Source organism: Notothenia rossii (assembly GCF_949606895.1).
Source record: "Notothenia rossii genome assembly, chromosome: 2".
NCBI classification, from domain to species: Eukaryota; Metazoa; Chordata; class Actinopteri; order Perciformes; family Nototheniidae; genus Notothenia; species Notothenia rossii.
In genome coordinates this window covers 92,677,989-92,699,026 of record NC_136904.1, presented here as the reverse complement: position 1 = coordinate 92,699,026, position 21,038 = coordinate 92,677,989, and the positions used below count along the sequence as shown (strand labels likewise).

The 21,038-nt window shown below is 42.2% G+C and overlaps 1 protein-coding gene across 1 annotated transcript; it reads left to right on the top strand.

Annotated features, from left to right (window-relative positions):
• Positions 1-2,863: 2,863 nt before the first annotated feature.
• On the top strand, positions 2,864-20,721 carry LOC307029765 (von Willebrand factor A domain-containing protein 8-like; the record flags this gene model as incomplete). The annotated part of the gene is made up of 6 exons (XM_079665848.1): positions 2,864-2,977; positions 6,646-6,722; positions 11,357-11,432; positions 13,321-13,456; positions 14,004-14,123; positions 20,528-20,721. Exons 1-6 carry the CDS (start codon positions 2,909-2,911, stop codon positions 20,719-20,721), a joined length of 672 nt encoding a protein of 223 aa, XP_079521974.1. The 5' UTR covers positions 2,864-2,908.
• Between the last annotated feature and the right edge of the window lie 317 nt (positions 20,722-21,038).

Sequence of the window (21,038 nt, the reverse complement as noted above, 5' to 3'; positions counted from 1 at the left end):
AGGATTTTAATGGATTAAAAAGCAATTTGACTCTGTTTGAACCAGGACAACTCTTTTTTAATTTGATTGAATGGTTGTTTGAATGTGGTCATCATAAGAACAAAAGATCTGGCCAAAACAGTACGGTACATCCGTTCAATTTATCCTGAAGAAACGTGTGTAAAAAAGGCTTCATCAGGAAGTTGGGTTTGTTGAGTTTAGCCAGTTTTACTAAATATATAAATAAGACATTCACCCACGCTCTACGCAGTGATTGTCCAAGTGTTCTTTCAGTAGGTGTGAAAACAGGCAGAACATCAAGATCTCAGCAAATGATTTCTTTCCATCGTCTTCCCAGAAGAGAGCTACTTTATTATGTGTTCAAACGGACGTGTGCTTGCCTCTGATTGGCTGTGTGCTTGCCTCTGATTGCCTGTGTGCTTGCCTCTGATTGGCTGTGTGCTGGTAGGAAAACATGCAGGACAAAAGCAGCTAAACCTGATTAAAAGTGACTAAAAGAACAGTGTCCTCACAATCACATCCTTAAAGGCAACTTCTAGTATTCAGTTCAATACATTTCATTTATTCACAAACTGTTGAAGATACAAAATGACAGAGTGGAGATATTTAAAATGGGACCGTTTGAGAAAAGGGTTTACAATAAATCTCATTAAAAACGTTGGAGAGAAATCATGAAATACACAGAAACATTGCAAGATGAAAAAATAATCTAATCTAACCCTTAGTATTAAATGTGTAGGTAAGATATACAAAGACACAAGACAAGGGCTAATAATGGTACAAATTAGTTAAAGTTTGACCTTTCTGATAAACAACTACTGACTTCTTAAGACGGATAATAGTTTTATATTTTAAAGGTCCCATGTAATGCTTCTCCGGTTATCACCCGTCCCCTTGTGTGTTATGAAGGTTTCTCTGCATGTAAACGGTCTGCAGAGTCACAAACCCTCAAAGTACACCCTGTAGGGCAGGGGTGTCAAACTCAAATTCATCGCGGGCCACATTAGCATTATGGTTGCACTCAAAGGGCCGGTTGTAACCATATGAATATACATACGTATATATAATACATACAAAATAATGTATTATATTAAATTATTGCCTCCGAATTGGATTATTATCGGATAGGGTAATAACTTAGTAATATACGTCTGAAAGCAGAAGTCCAGGGCAAATAATTCTCTCTTCAGTGCGCATGTCACAGTGCGTGATGCATTGTGGGACATGTCGTCTGTAAAGTGGCATGTAACCGTATAAGGACTTATTATATATATATATATTCTTTGCAAGCTCTTGCGGGCCACATCAAATGAAGTCGCGGGCCGGATTTGGCCCCCGGGCCTTGAGTTTGACACCCCTGCTGTAGGGAGTAAAACTCTAACACAGAGAAGACCTGTCTATGTTGCCCCAGAACGCCTCGTTGGAGATTTCTCTTTTTTATCCTGGTACCAAGTGACGTAACGAATGGACCAATCCGTGGAGCTCCTCACACACACACACACACACACACACACACACACACACACACACACACACACACACACACACACACACACTCACTCACTCACTCACTCACTCACTCACTCACTCACTCACTCACTCACTCACTCACTCACTCACTCACTCACTCACTCACTCACTCACTCACTCACTCACTCACTCACTCACTCACTCACACAGCCTGGCTGTGAGTGTGTGGCGAACTGTGTGGCAAACAGCCTGGCTGTGAGTGTGTGTGTGTGTGTGTGTGCTCAGGCTGAGTTTCGCGCTGTCTCGCGGACCCCACGCAGCAACCAGGAAACGACCTCAGTAACCCAGCTCACACTGTCCGCTCCTCACAGCAGCGAGCACCCCAACGTCCCGCCAACACGGCACCCAGAGCCCACGCAGCATTCTCATCTGTTTGTCATTTTCTGGCTGCTAACAAACGCCATTGTAAAACATAATCACTGATGTTCAGCTGTAACGGTGGTGGACTCATCAGAATAGAGTGGGCGAGCTGACCAATCAGAGCACAGTGGGCTCATAGGGGGGGGGGGAAGGAGCTCCAACAAGCCGTGTAGGACAGAGAGTGAATACACATACTATACAGAGATACTGTTTGAGAAACCAGTGTGAGTTTTGAACATTGAACAATGTGAATGTATTCTAGTAGACCTTAACAATGGAATCATGATCCGTAGAAATGACCATGACATGGGACCTTTAAAGATATATTATACTGTACCTGCTGACCTCTGCAAACCACACTAACACCTTTATATTAAAGTTCATGTTATACCCTTTTCATAAGATGCCTTGTCCTAATTGTGTGTGTATTAAACGGTCATTAAGCTGCTAAAGCCAATACTTTAGTTTCAGTCTTCGATCTCTTGTATTAACCTTAAGCTAAATTGAGTATCTTCTCACCCCAGCTGCTCTACGTGAATACATATCAGTTCAATGAACATAAGTTTTATTCCTTTGTGCAAATGCCATTAAAGAGACTTTTGCACACATCAGATTTGAATAAATGCCCATGTGAGGTTTTATTTTACCGCTCTGACGTCCTCTGGCAGCTCTGCAGGCGCTCTGTGACCCAGATTCATCTCGTTCTCTCTTTCTCTCTTTCTCTCCATCCTCATTCTGCCTTTTCCCCGCCGCCTGCTTGTGTTGGACACCGAAATAAAGAGTGGGAGATAAGATGAGAGCAACGAGGGCGTCCTACTTTATCAGTGACCTGTTTTCTGTCTTCAGAGCAGAATCACAGTTTTAAAAAGCATGAGGAGGGGAAGCAAACCTCGTGGTGGTTTTAAATCTTAAAACACAAACAACATTAAGTTATTTTCTATAAAATGTGAAACGAAAAATGTGTTCAATCGAAGTGTGTGAGTCCATACACTGATGTGTGTGTGTTTCTCTGCAGCACATGATGGTGATGGAGGACATGTTGAAGGACTTCCTGTTGGGAGAGCACCTCCTCTTGGTGGGAAACCAGGTGAGTGACATCACAGTGCTTGGTAAAGGACGACTGGAGCCACAGAAATACCTTTTATACATCAGTTACTCCATGCTACCTTGGATGTTTGAAGAAACATTGCTTTTTCCCCATGCCTGTGACAGTAGTGGTGAACAAAGGGTAAAGGAATTGAGGAAATGAGTCAATGGGGCCACATTTAACTCTCACTACTTTAGTAATATGCCATTCTCAATATGTAGTTGTATGCTCACTGATTCCCAAACACACTCTATTAGAACACAGGCAAGTGGCGCTAGTGTGGGAGTGTTTGTATGCAAGAGTTTAAATAGTGGGGTAAAAGTATGTACAAAGTATTGAGCATACACATTTATAAATGAGACTTTGTGGGACCATTTGTAAAAGTAGGTATTGAAATAGTTTTGCTGATGTTTCTTGGTCCGTTTTTGGATTCTTTGGCATTCGATTTGACTATTTGTTCGACAATAATTCATCTAGTTTTACTCGCTTAAATGTAAAATACTCTTACCCCTCTTCCTAGAAAATATCCGATACGATAGCTTTTGTCCAAGGAGGTCCAATTATGATCGCTGTCATGATCCCTCTCTGGTGTTGTGTAATATAACCAGAGCTTTGACTCATGCTTGCAGAACGTGGGGGGGGGTCGTCTATCTCCTTTTTGGAAGAACATGGGTGTGAAGTAGAGAACACATGTCAGCCCTGTGTGAGTGTGGAGGGTGAAGAAACAAGCTCCCCTGATGTCAACCTACACACACACACACACACACACACACACACACACACACACACACACACACACACACACACACACACACACACACACACACACACACACACACACACACACACACACACACACACACACACACACACACACACTGGACCCCCTGGACCCCCTGCTGTTTGCCTACAGACTAAACAGGTCCACAGACGACGCCATAGCCCTCACCATCCACACTGCCCTCTCACACCTGGACCAAAGGAATACTTATGGGAGAATGCTGTTCATTAGCCGCGTTCACACCGCAGTACTTTTCCCATTTTAGTTCCGATATAGTTCCGAAATGTCGCGTTCACACCAAAAAGAGCCGGAACTCAAATTAGTTCATGAGAACCTTTTTACCCCCTATTCAGTCCCTGCTAGAGAGCAGGGACTTTCGTGGGAGAAAAAGGTTCCTGTGTCTGATTGGCTGAGCGGAATGCAAACCACGCCCCGTCAAACTCCCAAAAAGTTTTGTGAAGCCGCCATTTTATTATCCTTGCATTAGCATGATTAGCATTAGCATTAGCCCAGCGCAGAAACGCAGAGAGACTAACTTATTGCAACACAAAAGAAAACATGGGAGCGTTGGAGATGAGGAGGTGTCGGCGTTCTGGCGATTTACTCGGAAGGTTTCAGTAGAAGCTGCTGGGAGTCCCAGCAGCTTCTACTGAAGCCAGTCCCCAACTCCGGGGACTTCCGGCCGGGGACTCCGGGTGGCAGTATACGCCGTGAAGTTGTTTGCGGTCTGCCAGTAAACCCAAAGCAGAAGAAGAAGAAGTGACGTCAGCGGCTTTATTTGCCTAATCCTCCCTCAGGGACTTATTGCGGTGTGACCGCGATCTGTACTTAGTTCATCAGAGCTAAAGAGTTCTCATGAACCTTTGTGGGAAAAGTACTGCGGTGTGAATGCGCCTATTGACTACAGTTCAGCCTTCAACACCATTGTGCCCTCCAAGCTGGTCATCAAGCTCAGAGACCTCGGGCTCAACAGCGCCCTCTTTGACTGGATCCTGAACTTCCTGACAGGCAGACCCCAGGCATTGCGGGTGGGAAACATCACATCCTCCACCCTGATCCTCAACACCGGAGCCCCTCAAGGCTGCGTGCTCAGCCCTCTCCTCTACTCCCTGTTCACACACGACTGCGTGGCCACACACAGCTCCAACACCATCGGGAAGTTTGCTGACGACACGACCGCCATCGGGCTGATCACCGACGGCGTACAGAGAGGAGGTCAAAAACTGACATCTTGGTGCCAGGATAACAACCTCCATCTCAACGTCAGCAAAACAAAGCAGCTGATTGTGGATTACAGGAAGCAGCAGAGAGAGGGACACGCCCCCATCGCCATCAATGGGACTACGGTGGAGAGAGTCAGCAGCTTCAGGTTCCTCGGTGTCCAAACCACTGAGGACCTGACATGGACTCTTCACTGAGGACCTGACATGGACTCTTCACACCACCACCATCACCAAGAAAGCTCGACAGCAGCTCTTCTTCCTCCGCAGGCTGAGGAGGTTCAACATGGACTCCAGGATACTCTGCAACTTCTACAGGTGCTCCGCAGAGAGGATCCTGACCTTCAGGTGCTCCATAGAGAGGACCCTGACCTACAGGTGCTCCATAGAGAGCATCCTGACCTACAGGTGCTCCATAGAGAGCATCCTGACCTACAGGTGCTCCATAGAGAGCATCCTGACCTTCTACAGGTGCTCCATAGAGAGCATCCTGACCTTCTTCAGGTGCTCCATAGAGAGCATCCTGACCTTCTACAGGTGCTCCATAGAGAGGATCCTGACCTACAGGTGCTCCATAGAGAGCATCCTGACCTTCTACAGGTGCTCCATAGAGAGCATCCTGACCTACAGGTGCTCCATAGAGAGCATCCTGACCTACAGGTGCTCCATAGAGAGCATCCTGACCTTCTACAGGTGCTCCATAGAGAGCATCCTGACCTTCTACAGGTGCTCCATAGAGAGCATCCTGATTGGCTGCATCACGGCCTGGTATGGCAGCTGCACCGCCCTCAATCGTAAGGCTTTACAGAGGGTGGTGAAAGCTGCAGAGAACATCACCAGGACGGAGCTGCCATCCACGGAGGACCTTTACTCCCAGCGGCTCAGGAAGAAAGCCCTCAGGATTATCAAAGACCCCCATCACCCCAGCCACACACTGTTCAGTCTGCTGCCGTCTGGCAGGCGGTACCACAGCATCCTGACTAAAACCACCAGACTCAGGGACAGCTTCATCCCACAGGCAATAAGACTGTTAAACACCTGAACTGCTGAAACAACATCCATAACATTCATCTGCTACTTAGTCATTATTTATCTATTATCTAATATATCATTCCAATAGCTTCCATATAGACTCTTATTTCACTATTTCACTTTTTTTAGAACTATTTTTCTTTTTGTATTACTTTTAATATAGTATATTTTAATATTGTTTTAATATTGTCTGCTTATCTGTATTATTGTGTTGCATTGTTGGAGAAGCCTGTGACCTAATATTTTCAACGACATGATTACTCTGTAGCTAGTTTGACAATAAAGAACCTTGAACTTTGAACTCACACGCAGCTCTATACGCAGCTCTCCCCTAGGGACACTCTGTCCCCTCAGTCTGGTCCTTTAGGGTGATACAAAGCATCGTGACCGTGCACGGGCGTGAGGAGGACATTAGTATCTGCCTCTATCTATCTGAGAGGAAGAGGAGACTCCATGTGAAGCCCCGAACAACCCCCCTTGTCAGAACGAAGTAACATCAAAACTATAAAGGGACACGCTGGGCTCTCCCTCTCAGCGCTTTCTCCCTTTAGAACCACTGTCACTGAAACACAGCTGCTCTCAGACCTCATTCACTCTGCCGGACACTCAATGTGTGTTTTGTTATCCTCCCACAGGGTGTTGGTAAGAATAAGATAGTGGACCGATTCCTGCACCTCCTGAACCGACCCAGAGAATACCTGCAGCTCCACAGGTGAGGAGGAAACGTGGTATTTTGAAATGTACACAAGAGCTGGAAGAAGTACTCAGATCTTGTACTTGAGTAAAAGTAGAAGTACTCAGATCTTGTACTTGAGTAAAAGTAGAAGTACTCAGATCTTGTACTTGAGTAAAAGTAGAAGTACTCAGATCTTGTTCTTGAGTAAAAGTAGAAGTACTCAGATCTTGTACTCAGTAAAAGTAGAAGTACTCAGATCTTGTACTTGAGTAAAAGTAGAAGTACTCAGATCTTGTTCTTGAGTAAAAGTAGAAGTACTCAGATCTTGTTCTTGAGTAAAAGTAGAAGTACTCAGATCTTTTTCTTGAGTAAAAGTAGAAGTACTCAGATCTTGTTCTTGAGTAAAAGTAGAAGTACTCAGATCTTGTACTTGAGTAAAAGTAGAAGTACTCAGATCTTGTACTTGAGTTAAAGTAGAAGTACTCAGATCTTGTTCTTGAGTAAAAGTAGAAGTACTCAGATCTTTTTCTTGAGTAAAAGTAGAAGTACTCAGATCTTGTACTTGAGTAAAAGTAGAAGTACTCAGGTCTTGTACTTGAGTAAAAGTAGAAGTACTCAGATCTTGTACTTGAGTAAAAGTAGAAGTACTCAGGTCTTGTACTTGAGTAAATGTAGAAGTACTCAGATCTTGTACTTGAGTAAAAGTAGAAGTACTCAGATCTTGTTCTTGAGTAAAAGTAGAAGTACTCAGATCTTGTACTTGAGTAAAAGTAGAAGTACTCAGATCTTGTACTTGAGTAAAAGTAGAAGTACTCAGATCTTGTTCTTGAGTAAAAGTAGAAGTACTCAGATCTTGTACTTGAGTAAAAGTAGAAGTACTCAGATCTTGTACTTGAGTAAAAGTAGAAGTACTCAGATCTTGTTCTTGAGTAAAAGTAGAAGTACTCAGATCTTGTACTTGAGTAAAAGTAGAAGTACTCAGATATTGTACTTCAGTAAAAGTAGAAGTACTCAGATCTTGTACTTGAGTAAAAGTAGAAGTACTCAGATCTTGTACTTGAGTAAAAGTAGAAGTACTCAGATCTTGTTCTTGAGTAAAAGTAGAAGTACTCAGATCTTGTACTTGAGTAAAAGTAGAAGTACTCAGATCTTGTACTTCAGTAAAAGTAGAAGTACTCAGATCTTGTACTTGAGTAAAAGTAGAAGTACTCAGATCTTGTACTTGAGTAAAAGTAGAAGTACTCAGATCTTGTACTTGAGTAAAAGTAGAAGTACTCAGATATTGTACTTCAGTAAAAGTAGAAGTACTCAGATCTTGTACTTGAGTAAAAGTAGAAGTACTCAGATCTTGTACTTGAGTAAAAGTAGAAGTACTCAGATCTTGTTCTTGAGTAAAAGTAGAAGTACTCAGATCTTGTACTTGAGTAAAAGTAGAAGTACTCAGATCTTGTACTTCAGTAAAAGTAGAAGTACTCAGATCTTGTACTTGTGTAAAAGTAGAAGTACTCAGATCTTGTACTTCAGTACAAGTAGAAGTACCAGAGTGTAGGAATACTCTGTTACAGTAAAAGTCCTGTATTCAAAATGTTCCTCAAGTAAAAGTAGAAAAGTATTCTCATCAAAATATAGTGAAAGACAGTAAAAGTAGTCATTGTGCAGATTGGTCCATTTCAGAATAATATATATGATATGTTTTATAATGATTGATCATGAAAGTGTTCTCAAAGCTGGTAAAGGTGCAGCTAGTTTGAATGACTTTGTATACTGCAGGGTAGCTGGTGGATTTACTCCAGGTGGAACTAAAGTCTGATTTAACACTTGATTATATTTCACATCATTCATCCAGATCTGTAAAGTAAGGTATTAAATACATGTAGTGGATTAAAAGTACACCATTTACCTCTGAAGTGAGTAGAAGTATGAAATAGTAGCATAACATGGAAAGTACCTCAAACAAGATGACTGTATCTGCTGTTGCTTTTCAGGAATCATAATCACGTGTTTCTAAAGTATTTGTAGTTCTTGGATAGCAGGAACAAGGCATCCCTATGTATGGAGATGTGAGTTTTCTCCTTTCCTGCCAGCCTTGGCCTTCCCATCCAAAGAGTGACAAAGACTATTTTGGTCCTCAGTGAAGTGGGCCATCCTTCACCAGAAACAGGGCTTCACATAGCTCACATATTAAAGAAGTAACTCCAGATCACTGCTTCCACAAATATACTCCCACGATCACAACTCGGGAAAATGAGGCCAACGTTCCTCGTGCAAAGATCACTGCATCGTGTGCCCTGAGATCAGGCTGGCTTTTGAATTAGCTGAAGATCAATGTGAGGTAGAGAGGGGCTTGTATTGATGTTTGCCCTAATAATCAGAGAAGGCAAAAGTACACACATCCTTTCCTCAAGGAGAAGTACAGATACTCGTGTTTAAAAATACTCTGGTGAAAGTAGAAGTACTGACTAAACTTCTTTACTCAAGTCAAAGTAAAGAGGCTTTGAAATGTACTTCAGTAAAAAGTACCCATAACTAGCAGCTGTTTTAGAGAGTACCTGACCTCCCTTTATATTAATAGAACAATAATGTCATTGTTAGCTAATGAATGTTTCCATGGTGACCAACGGCAACATGACAACGTTTCCATTGGTCCCTCTTCTTTAGAGAAGACCAGGAAATGATGGATACACGGATCGTGTTCAAATCAATAGGCACGCAATGACTCTAAATAATAATGATCACGCCACCAAACACACATTCAGACTAAAGGAACCAGCCTGTTTGGAAAATGAGAGAAGTAGAAAGTACAGGTATTTGAGTTCAACATGTAAGAAGTAGAAAGTACAGGTATTTGGGTTCAACATGTAAGAAGTAGAAAGTACAGGTATTTGTGTTCAACATGTAAGAAGCAGAAAGTACAGGTATTTGAGTTCAACATGTAAGAAGTAGAAAGTACAGGTATTTGAGTTCAACATGTAAGAAGTAGAAAGTACAGGTATTTGAGTTCAACATGTAAGAAGTAGAAAGTACAGGTATTTGAGTTCAACATGTAAGAAGTAGAAAGTACAGGTATCTGAGTTCAACATGTAAGAAGTAGAAAGTACAGGTATCTGAGTTCAACATGTAAGAAGTAGAAAGTACAGGTATTTGTGTTCAACATGTAAGAAGTAGAAAGTACAGGTATTTGTGTTCAACATGTAAGAAGTAGAAAGTACAGGTATTTGAGTTCAACATGTAAGAAGTAGAAAGTACAGGTATTTGAGTTCAACATGTAAGAAGTAGAAAGTACAGGTATTTGTGTTCAACATGTAAGAAGTAGAAAGTACAGGTATTTGTGTTCAAAATGTAAGAAGTCAATGTAAAAAGTCGTCAGAAAAATAAGTAGTGGAGTAAAGTACTGATACCAGAAAAATGTACTTGAACGAAGTATTTGTACTCCACTACTTCTTCCCACCTCTGCTAATAAGAAGGCAGTGTTTTGCATGTCAATGATGGAAGAAAAGCCCCAAACAGGGCCAATGAAAGTCATCCCTTCTAAACACCTGGAGGAAGTATTAGTTTATTCTCATCGTGCATTTTTACTTTCTTAATCTGGATGTTTAGTTTGTCAAAGTCTTGTGAAAGTCAAAGTGGAGCAGAGCATGCATGTGGCCTAGCTTCTGCAGCAGCAGCGGCTAATATTAGACTGTGTGTGTGTGTGTGTGTGTGTGTGTGTGTGTGTGTGTGTGTGTGTGTGTGTGTGTGTGTGTGTGTGTGTGTGTGTGTGTGTGTGTGTGTGTGTGTGTGTGTGTGTGTGTGTGTGTGTGTGTGTGTGTGTGTGTGTGTGTGTGTGTGTGTGTGTGTGTGTGTGTGTGTGTGTGTGTGTGTGTGTGTGTGAAGCTGCAAAGAATGAAAGTAGGACAGATCCTGGGTCACACTGAGACGTATCGAGGAGGACGGGTTAAAGATAGAGACTTTAGATAAAGAGGGAGCGGGAGCCACGAGGGAATGAAAGTTATTGGAGAAGCTTTTATGTTGTGTTTGTGTCGGTGGAACCAAAGCACAGTGACCTGGCCTGCATCAGATGGTCCTCAGGTGAAGAAACAGTTGTTCAAATGCCTGATAGACGAGTAATCTCTGTCACCTCTGGAGGTCAATAGAGACCCAAACAGCCTCTGTAACAGCACAGTATAAATAGGGCTAACATTCAAATGTCATATTCGACCTTATCTGTTTTTAACGAGGCATTTAAACGCTTTATTTTGTAACGTTATCACGCAACATTCAGGTTTTTTTTGCATCTCTTTTCATTGTGTTTAAACCTGGTGCACAGATAAAGACACGGCTACGCTAATATTGGAAGTATTATACTGTTTGTAGAATATGGTTCCAGTGCGGACTGTGTTTTTTTCGATTGCTATGATCCGAACTCTTTCACTAACTCCAGCGTCCACAGGTCAACATTTATTAAAACAAATGATTTCCAAAACTCTCAACAATTCAGTTTGCTCACAGAGAGGCAATCTGATCCATCACATGACTCTCAGACGGACAGTTTTACTCCAAAACACTTTCTAATAGATATGACGGTTAAAGAGAACGACAACATTCTGTACCGTCTCCATTGTTGACACATGAGAGCAAAATACATCATTATAGTGAATTAATGTTTACACCCTGTTTTTCTGCTCCTCCAGAGACACCACGGTCCAGAGTCTGACCCTGCAGCCCTCAGTCAGAGACGGCATCATCATGTACGAGGACTCACCTCTGGTCAGTGACACACACACACACACACACACACACACACACACACACTCACTCACTCACTCACTCACTCACTCACTCACTCACTCACTCACTCACTCACTCACTCACTCACAAGCATCCACTCTCTCTCTCTCTCTCTCTCTCTAACACACACACACACTCTCTCTCTCTCGCTCTCTCTCTAACACACGCACGCACGCACACACACTCACTCACTCACTCACTCACTCACAAGCATGCACTCTCTCTCTCTCTCTCTCTAACACACACACACACTCTCTCTCTCTCGCTCTCTCTCTAAAACACACACACTCTCTCTCTCTCGCTCTCTCTCTAACACACACACACACACACACACACACACACACACACACACACACACACTCACTCACTCACTCACTCACTCACTCACTCACTCACTCACTCACTCACTCACTCACTCACTCACTCACTCACTCACTCACTCACTCACAAGCATGCACTCTCTCTCTCTCTAACACACACACACACTCTCTCTCTCTCGCTCTCTCTCTAACACACACACACACACACACACACACACACACACACACACACACACACTCTCTCTCTCTCTCTCTCTCTCTCTCTCTCTCTCTCTCTCTCTCTCTCTCTCTCTCTCTCTCTCTCTCTCGCAATGTTAATTTTGTTTAGTTCATTTAATAATATATGTATTTTTGAATCAAGTATTCATCTTTATTGTCTTCATTGTTAGTTTCCATATGCCTAAAACAACCTCAAGCTAAATCTAAAAGTTGATGGCTAAATCAGAGCGTTAGAGAAATTGTGCAAGGCGTACAGAAATAGTCCGAATAGTCGATTAATCGTTTCATTCATCGATAGATGAATCGATTATCAAATGAGTCGTTTGTTGCAGCCCTATTGAAACTGCAGGTCAGTAAATGCACTAAAAACCAAGAGATATAATCAAATATTGAAATGTTGGCCCTGAGACACTTGTGTTGGAATTAGACTCAGAGTAGCTTATTAACAAAAGCAAGGCATCAGGTCACCTCTGTCCTCCTTTCCTTTCTCATCATCCATTGGTTCCTTTCTGACATGTTGACTAGCAGAAAAGTGTAACAGCTAACATGAATATTGGCTCCATGTCATTAAATGTCCCAGTTAGCCATGCCAATGATGCTTAACGGCACAAACTGGAACACCTACATGAAATGAGGCCACTATGAAAGCTGCTATGAACAGACGTACACCTCTCTGTGTGATCAGGCCGTTCAAATAAAGCTCAGAGGAACAAAAAGACTGAAACTTTAGCAGAGAACGGAAACTCTTTTAAGAACTGGAGAGATCCAGGGAGTGTGACCTCACGTCTGTCCCAGGAAATGTAATTCACTTTGACATCGAGTTGGACTCAAAGAAGAACTGATAAGAATTTGGTACTTAAGCTCGAAGTCACTGTGACCCCAGAACAAAGAGGTCATGAGCTAATTAGGACAACTCGACTCTATTTTGGAGAAGTATGGATGTAACAGATTAGTTTGCATTTAACCGTGAAACTCTAATTCTAGTTTACTAATCATTCACACACTACATTTTACATTTATATTTAATATCCCATTCCCATTGTCTAAAGCCTTTCACAGTCTACTTTATATTTTCATCTTGTGTGTGTGTGTGTGTGTGTGTGTGTGTGTGTGTGTGTGTGTGTGTGTGTGTGTGTGTGTGTGTGTGTGTGTGTGTGTGTGTGTGTGTGTGTGTGTGTGTGTGTGTGTGTGTGTGTGTGTGTGTGTGTGTGTGTGTGTGTGTGTGTGTGTGTGTGTGTGTGTGTGTGTGTGTGTGTGTGTGTGTGTGTGTGTGTGTGTGTGTGTGTGTGTGTGTGTGTGTGTGTGTGTGTGTGTGTGTGTGTGTGCAGGTGAAGGCGGTGAAACAGGGGAACATATTAGTGATCGACGAGGCCGACAAAGCTCCCACTAACGTCACCTGCATTCTCAAAACTCTGGTGGAGAGCGGAGAGATGATCCTGGCCGACGGACGCAGAATCATCTCAGGTACACACACACACACACACACACACACACACACACACACACACACACACACACACACACACACACACACACACACACACACACACACACACACACACACACACACACACACACACACACACACACTAGACACGTCCCAGATACAGAGTGCAGACAGGAGCTGGAGCATTAACTGGAGGAGCTGAGGATGGGATGACCCAGAACACAAACAAGAGTCAAACATCAGATGCAGGCCACTGAAGGAGGCTTAGGATAAAAGCCTTTGTGGACAGGTACCAGTGGATTTCACCATAAACGTGTATATATTTCCAAAGTAGTCCCACGTAATCACAGGGGTTGCTGACAGCTGCTTCATTCCTGCGAAGCTCTTCTTCTCGAAGGAATGTAAACGCCACACTGACACTTCATAAACACAAACTTGAGACTTCTCCAGATGCTATGAGAAGTTTAGTAGTGTGTACGGGACTCAGAGGCAGAGTATACGTTCTTGTTTTGGTGTTTGTTTGCTTGTTCTGTCGTGCTAACTATGATTTCTTCTCCACCACAGATGCACGTGAAGCTGAAGGGAGGCCGAACACCATCGTCATGCACCCAGACTTCAGGATGCTCGTCCTGGCTAACCGGCCTGGCTTTCCTTTCCTGGGAAATGACTTCTTTGGATCTCTAGGTACACACACGCACACACACACACACACACACACACACACACACACACACACACACACACACACACACACACACACACACACACACACACACACACACACACACACACACACACACACACACACACACACACACACGCACACACACCTACAAACACACACACACACACACACACACACACACACACACACACACACACACACACACACGCACACACACCTACAAACACACACACACACACACACACACACACACACGCACACACACACACACACACACACACGCACACACACCTACAAACACACACACACACACACACACACACACACACACACGCACACACACACACACGCACACACACCTACAAACACACACACACACACACACACACACACACACACACACACACACACACACACACACACACGCACACACACCTACAAACACACACACACACACACACACACACACACACACACACACACACACACACACACACACACACACACACACACACACGCACACACACCTACAAACACACACACACACACACACACACGCACACACACACACACACACACTGTTGGAGATTTGGAGGATGTTTAAAACCAACCTCGTCTCCGCGTGTCGTTTGATAAACTGGGTAAATTCGTAAAAAAGGAAGGGATTAAGAAACATCAGAATGCAAGTGAAACAATAATCTTGTTTTAATGATACAAGGTAACAATACAAATACAAAGGAATCACGAAGCACTCTGCAGAGTACTCCGGGCTCAGGTTCTACCATCGTGTGAGACAGGTCTCAGGAACGGCCAGTCAAAAACAAGAGCGCGAACCAAAGGAAAACACAGGCTTTCATTCTAAAACACAGGAGGAGGAGGTGTGTGCGGGTTTTCCCCCAGAGGTCATCTTATTGGGAGAGACCAACACATGGCCTGTCGCACCCAATCAGTGCGACACAGCAGAAGAAACCCGGAAACAAAAAGTCTCTTTCAGTTTGACGAAGACCAGACACCTTTTGGTGTCTGGTACGAACCTGCTCTAAACAACAAGTTTCCTTATCTTATTTCACATCTTGCAGCCAGCACACACACATCCCCTTTATGGCCCTTGGTCCCTGAGTCCATCTTCCCCCCCCTCAGGTTACCACACACAAGTTAAAAGTATGTTTTAAGATATAGTTGTTATAGTTGGCTAAATATACGTAATACATGTAAATTACTTTCATATCAATAATAACGAGGAACACATTACCTATGCTCTTAAGCAGTATTAGAGATGCTTTTCAAATAGTCAAACTTCACACAGGCCTAATATAGAGAACACACTCATTTGTCCTACATCCTTTCCATTTGTTTGAGCTATTGTTCACATCTTTACTTCAAATAAAAGGTTTCACATTGTATATTTCCAGCTTCCTTTACACATACTGTTATTATTAATACAAAGTAATTAACCACAAACATCTATTGAAAACAAGTAGATTCCCCTGATAATTGACATGCTGAAAATGCTCTCTCGTCCCTGTCATCAAAGCTGCTTCCATTTCATAGAGTAATAAAACATGTTTAAGCTAATTTCTCCACAATGTTTGTCGCCATTTAGTACCCACACGTGAAAGAATAAGAACAGAGGTATAGTTGAACAGTAATCCTGTAGCACATATATTTACTGCAATGAAAACACATACATTTGCCCTAAGCATGTGTAACGCACCCTCTTCTTTTACGAGGGGCACATTCCAGAGTTTTGGAGCTATCCCCAAATTAGGATGTCCCCTGCTCCCATCCTTCTCTAAACACAAAGACTTCACCTCAAGATATTGGGGAGGGAAAATATACTTTGTCCCTTCAAATTTAACACACATGAATATATATAAGGTGACATTAAAATGAATATACCAGATTTAACTTTCCTGCCATAACACGTTACTTTAATCCTTCAAATAATTCAAATAATCCTTCAACACACTCACTCACTCACTCACTCACTCACTCACTCACTCACTCACTCACTCACTCACTCACTCACACACTCACTCACTCACTCACTCACTCACTCACTCACTCACTCACTCACTCACTCACACACTCACTCACTCACTCACTCACTCACTCACTCACTCACTCACTCACTCACACACGCACAACACCCACAACCTACAGCTGAGGAATAGTTACCTCACAATTTTACATATATGTGTATTTAAAGACAAAGCAGCTTAGATACATAGAGTTGGGCAGAAATGAGTCCTAAAGCCTGCAAATGAATTAGCGTTTAACCACTTCCCCTCATCTAGAAATTAATTAATGGATGTTTGGTTTTTTATCCTGAAATAAGCTCTGTGGTTAACACAAGCTGAAGAGATGTTCACGTTTTGTTCTACGACATAAAACACGTCAGTAAATACCCCACTGGTGAGTTTAAAAACGGCGGTAGCTAACAAGTGTCTAAATGAGACGACTATCTCTGTCATCACCGCCCAACATTAGCCACCTTTAGCTTAGCGGTGGTGACGTGAAGTCATGTGACCGTGCTGTAGTTCCTTTATAGCCCAACATTAGCCTCCTTTAGCTTAGCGGTGGTGACGTGAAGTCATGTGACCGTGCTGTAGTTCCTTTATAGCCCAACATTAGCCTCCTTTAGCTTAGCGGTGGTGACGTGAAGTCATGTGACCGTGCTGTAGTTCCTTTATAGCCCAACATTAGCCACCTTTAGCTTAGCGGTGGTGACGTGAAGTCATGTGACCGTGCTGTAGTTCCTTTATAGCCCAACATTAGCCGCCTTTAGCTTAGCGGTGGTGACGTGAAGTCATGTGACCGTGCTGTAGTTCCTTTATAGCCCAACATTAGCCACCTTTAGCTTAGCGGTGGTGACGTGAAGTCATGTGACCGTGCTGTAGTTCCTTTATAGCCCAACATTAGCCACCTTTAGCTTAGCGGTGGTGACGTGAAGTCATGTGACCGTGCTGTAGTTCCTTTATAGCCCAACATTAGCCACCTTTAGCTTAGCAGTGGTGACGTGAAGTCATGTGACCGTGCTGTAGTTCCTTTATATCCCAACATTAGCCTCCTTTAGCTTAGCGGTGGTGACGTGAAGTCATGTGACCGTGCTGTAGTTCGTTTATATCCCAACATTAGCCTCCTTTAGCTTAGCGGTGGTGACGTGAAGTCATGTGACCGTGCTGTAGTTCCTTTATAGCCCAACATTAGCCTCCTTTAGCTTAGCGGTGGTGACGTGAAGTCATGTGACCGTGCTGTAGTTCCTTTATAGCCCAACATTAGCCTCCTTTAGCTTAGCGGTGGTGACGTGAAGTCATGTGACCGTGCTGTAGTTCCTTTATAGCCCAACATTAGCCTCCTTTAGCTTAGCGGTGGTGACGTGAAGTCATGTGACCGTGCTGTAGTTCCTTTATAGCCCAACTTTAGCCTCCTTTAGCTTAGCGGTGGTGACGTGAAGTCATGTGACCGTGCTGTAGTTCCTTTATAGCCCAACATTAGCCTCCTTTAGCTTAGCGGTGGTGACGTGAAGTCATGTGACCGTGCTGTAGTTCCTTTATAGCCCAACATTAGCCACCTTTAGCTTAGCGGTGGTGACGTGAAGTCATGTGACCGTGCTGTAGTTCCTTTATAGCCCAACATTACGGTTTTTTATTCAAAAATCATAAAGTGGTGTTAATATGTGGAGATTTTTCTGCTGAACAAAATGTGTAAGTTTGCTTTTAGTCGAGGGAGCCATTGCATCTACTCTCATCTCCTGAGTCGAGTGTAGGTAAGGAAGTCTGGGATGTTACAGTGTAAGTCAAGGGCTTGACTCAGGAGAGAGTCGCGTTGGCAGTAAATGAGGAAGAGATGAGAAATTACATTTAATAAAGATCCCTGCAGAGACTGAAGCTGTGGTTTAGTGAGCACCTTGAACCTCAGGGCGACAGAGAGCCCTCAGTATTATTTCCTTTGAAGTGAAGTGCACTCACTCAAACCTGGTGTTTAAGGGTCTTAGGGTTTTACTCAAAGCTGTCAAAGATACATAATCCTTTAGAATAATATAGTCAGCTTGATTAGCATGCAAAAAGCTAAGCAGACATTTCTTCAGTAAATAGAGGTGCCTGGGACCTAAGTTTTTCATTTCATTTTTATTTGTTCCGTTCATGGTGTGCACAACTTAATGCATAACAATTATTTAGAAAACATGTCTCTTCTGGTATCAGTACTTTACTCATCTACTCATTTTTCTGATTACTTTTTACTTTGACTTCTTACATTTCTAACACAAATACCTGTACTTTCTACTTCTTACATGTTGAACCCAAATACCTGTACTTTCTACTTCTTACATGTTGAACACAAATACCTGTACTTTCTACTTCTTACATGTTGAACCCAAATACCTGTACTTTCTACTTCTTACATGTTGAACACAAATACCTGTACTTTCTACTTCTCACATGTTGAACACAAATACCTGTACTTTCTACTTCTTACATGTTGAACACAAATACCTGTACTTTCTACTTCTTACATGTTGAACACAAATACCTGTACTTTCTACTTCTTACATGTTGAACTCAAATACCTGTACTTTCTACTTCTTACATGTTGAACTCAAATACCTGTACTTTCTACTTCTTACATGTTGAACTCAAATACCTGTACTTTCTACTTCTTACATGTTGAACTCAAATACCTGTACTTTCTACTTCTTACATGTTGAACTCAAATACCTGTACTTTCTACTTCTCACATGTTGAACTCAAATACCTGTAGTTTCTACTTCTTACATTTTGAACTCAAATACCTGTACTTTCTACTTCTTACATGTTGAACTCAAATACCTGTTCTTTCTACTTCTTACATGTTGAACACAAATACCTGTACTTTCTACTTCTCACATGTTGAACCCAAATACCTGTACTTTCTACTTCTCACATGTTGAACTCAAATACCTGTACTTTCTACTTCTTACATGTTGAACTCAAATACCTGTACTTTCTACTTCTTACATGTTGAACACAAATACCTGTACTTTCTACTTCTCACATGTTGAACACAAATACCTGTACTTTCTACTTCTTACATGTTGAACACAAATACCTGTACTTTCTACTTCTTACATGTTAAACACAAATACCTGTACTTTCTACTTCTTACATGTTAAACACAAATACCTGTACTTTCTACTTCTCACATGTTGAACTCAAATACCTGTACTTTCTACTTCTTACATGTTAAACACAAATACCTGTACTTTCTACTTCTCACATGTTGAACTCAAATACCTGTACTTTCTACTTCTCACATGTTGAACCCAAATACCTGTACTTTCTACTTCTTACATGTTGAACTCAAATACCTGTACTTTCTACTTCTTACATGTTGAACTCAAATACCTGTACTTTCTACTTCTTACATGTTAAACACAAATACCTGTACTTTCTACTTCTCACATGTTGAACTCAAATACCTGTACTTTCTACTTCTCACATGTTGAACTCAAATACCTGTACTTTCTACTTCTTACATGTTGAACACAAATACCTGAACTTTCTACTTCTTACATGTTGAACTCAAATACCTGTACTTTCTACTTCTCACATGTTGAACTCAAATACCTGTACTTTCTACTTCTTACATGTTAAACACAAATACCTGTACTTTCTACTTCTTACATGTTGAACTCAAATACCTGTACTTTCTACTTCTTACATGTTGAACTCAAATACCTGTACTTTCTACTTCTTACATGTTGAACACAAATACCTGTACTTTCTACTTCTTACATGTTGAACACAAATACCTGAACTTTCTACTTCTTACATGTTGAACTCAAATACCTGTACTTTCTACTTCTCACATGTTGAACTCAAATACCTGTACTTTCTACTTCTTACATGTTAAACACAAATACCTGTACTTTCTACTTCTTACATGTTGAACTCAAATACCTGTACTTTCTACTTCTTACATGTTGAACTCAAATACCTGTACTTTCTACTTCTCTCATTTTCCAAACAGGCTGGTTCCTTTAGTCTGAATGTGTGTTTGGTGGCGTGATCATTATTATTTAGAGTCATTGCGTGCCTATTGATTTGAACACGATCCGTGTATCCATCATTTCCTGGTCTTCTCTAAAGAAGAGGGACCAATGAAAACGTTGTCATGTTGCCGTTGGTCACCATGGAAACATTCATTAGCTAACAATGACATTATTGTTCTATTAATATAAAGGGAGGTCAGGTACTCTTTAAAACAGATGCTAGTTATGGGTACTTTTTACTGAAGTACATTTCAAAGCCTCTTTAGTTTTACTTGAGTAAAGAAGTTTAGTCAGTACTTCTACTTTCACCAGAGTATTTTTTAACACGAGTATCTGTACTTCTACTTGAGTAAAAGATGTGTGTACTTTCAGGTGATATTTTCAGCTGCCATGCTGTGGATAATCCTAAACCTCAGGCTGAGTTGGCGATGTTGAAGCAGTACGGTCCGGATGTTCCTGAAGCCACGCTGCAGAAACTGGTGTCTGCTTTTGGAGATCTGAGGTCGATGGCCGACCAGGGAACATCACCTACCCCTACTCCACTAGAGAGGTGGTCAACATCGTGAAGCACCTCCAGGTGAGAAGACTCAAACCACGCTTCAACACTGAATTTCCCTTATTCCAGTTTTTGTTGCCAGACTATATTAAACATGAATAATTCATAACAGTAACGTGACTTGAATCCTGCGATGCTTTAATAATGCTAGACAGTGTCCTCACATCACCGCTGTGACAGAGAGGAGACCCTGTTTCTGCCTCAGCGCAGACTACAAGGAATCAATATCACGTTTTACTTATGGGCTAATAACGGAGTTTACACATTTGTCTCTGGGGCTTTACACTGTGACTGCAACAACCCTCTGTCCGTAGACCCTCGCAGCAG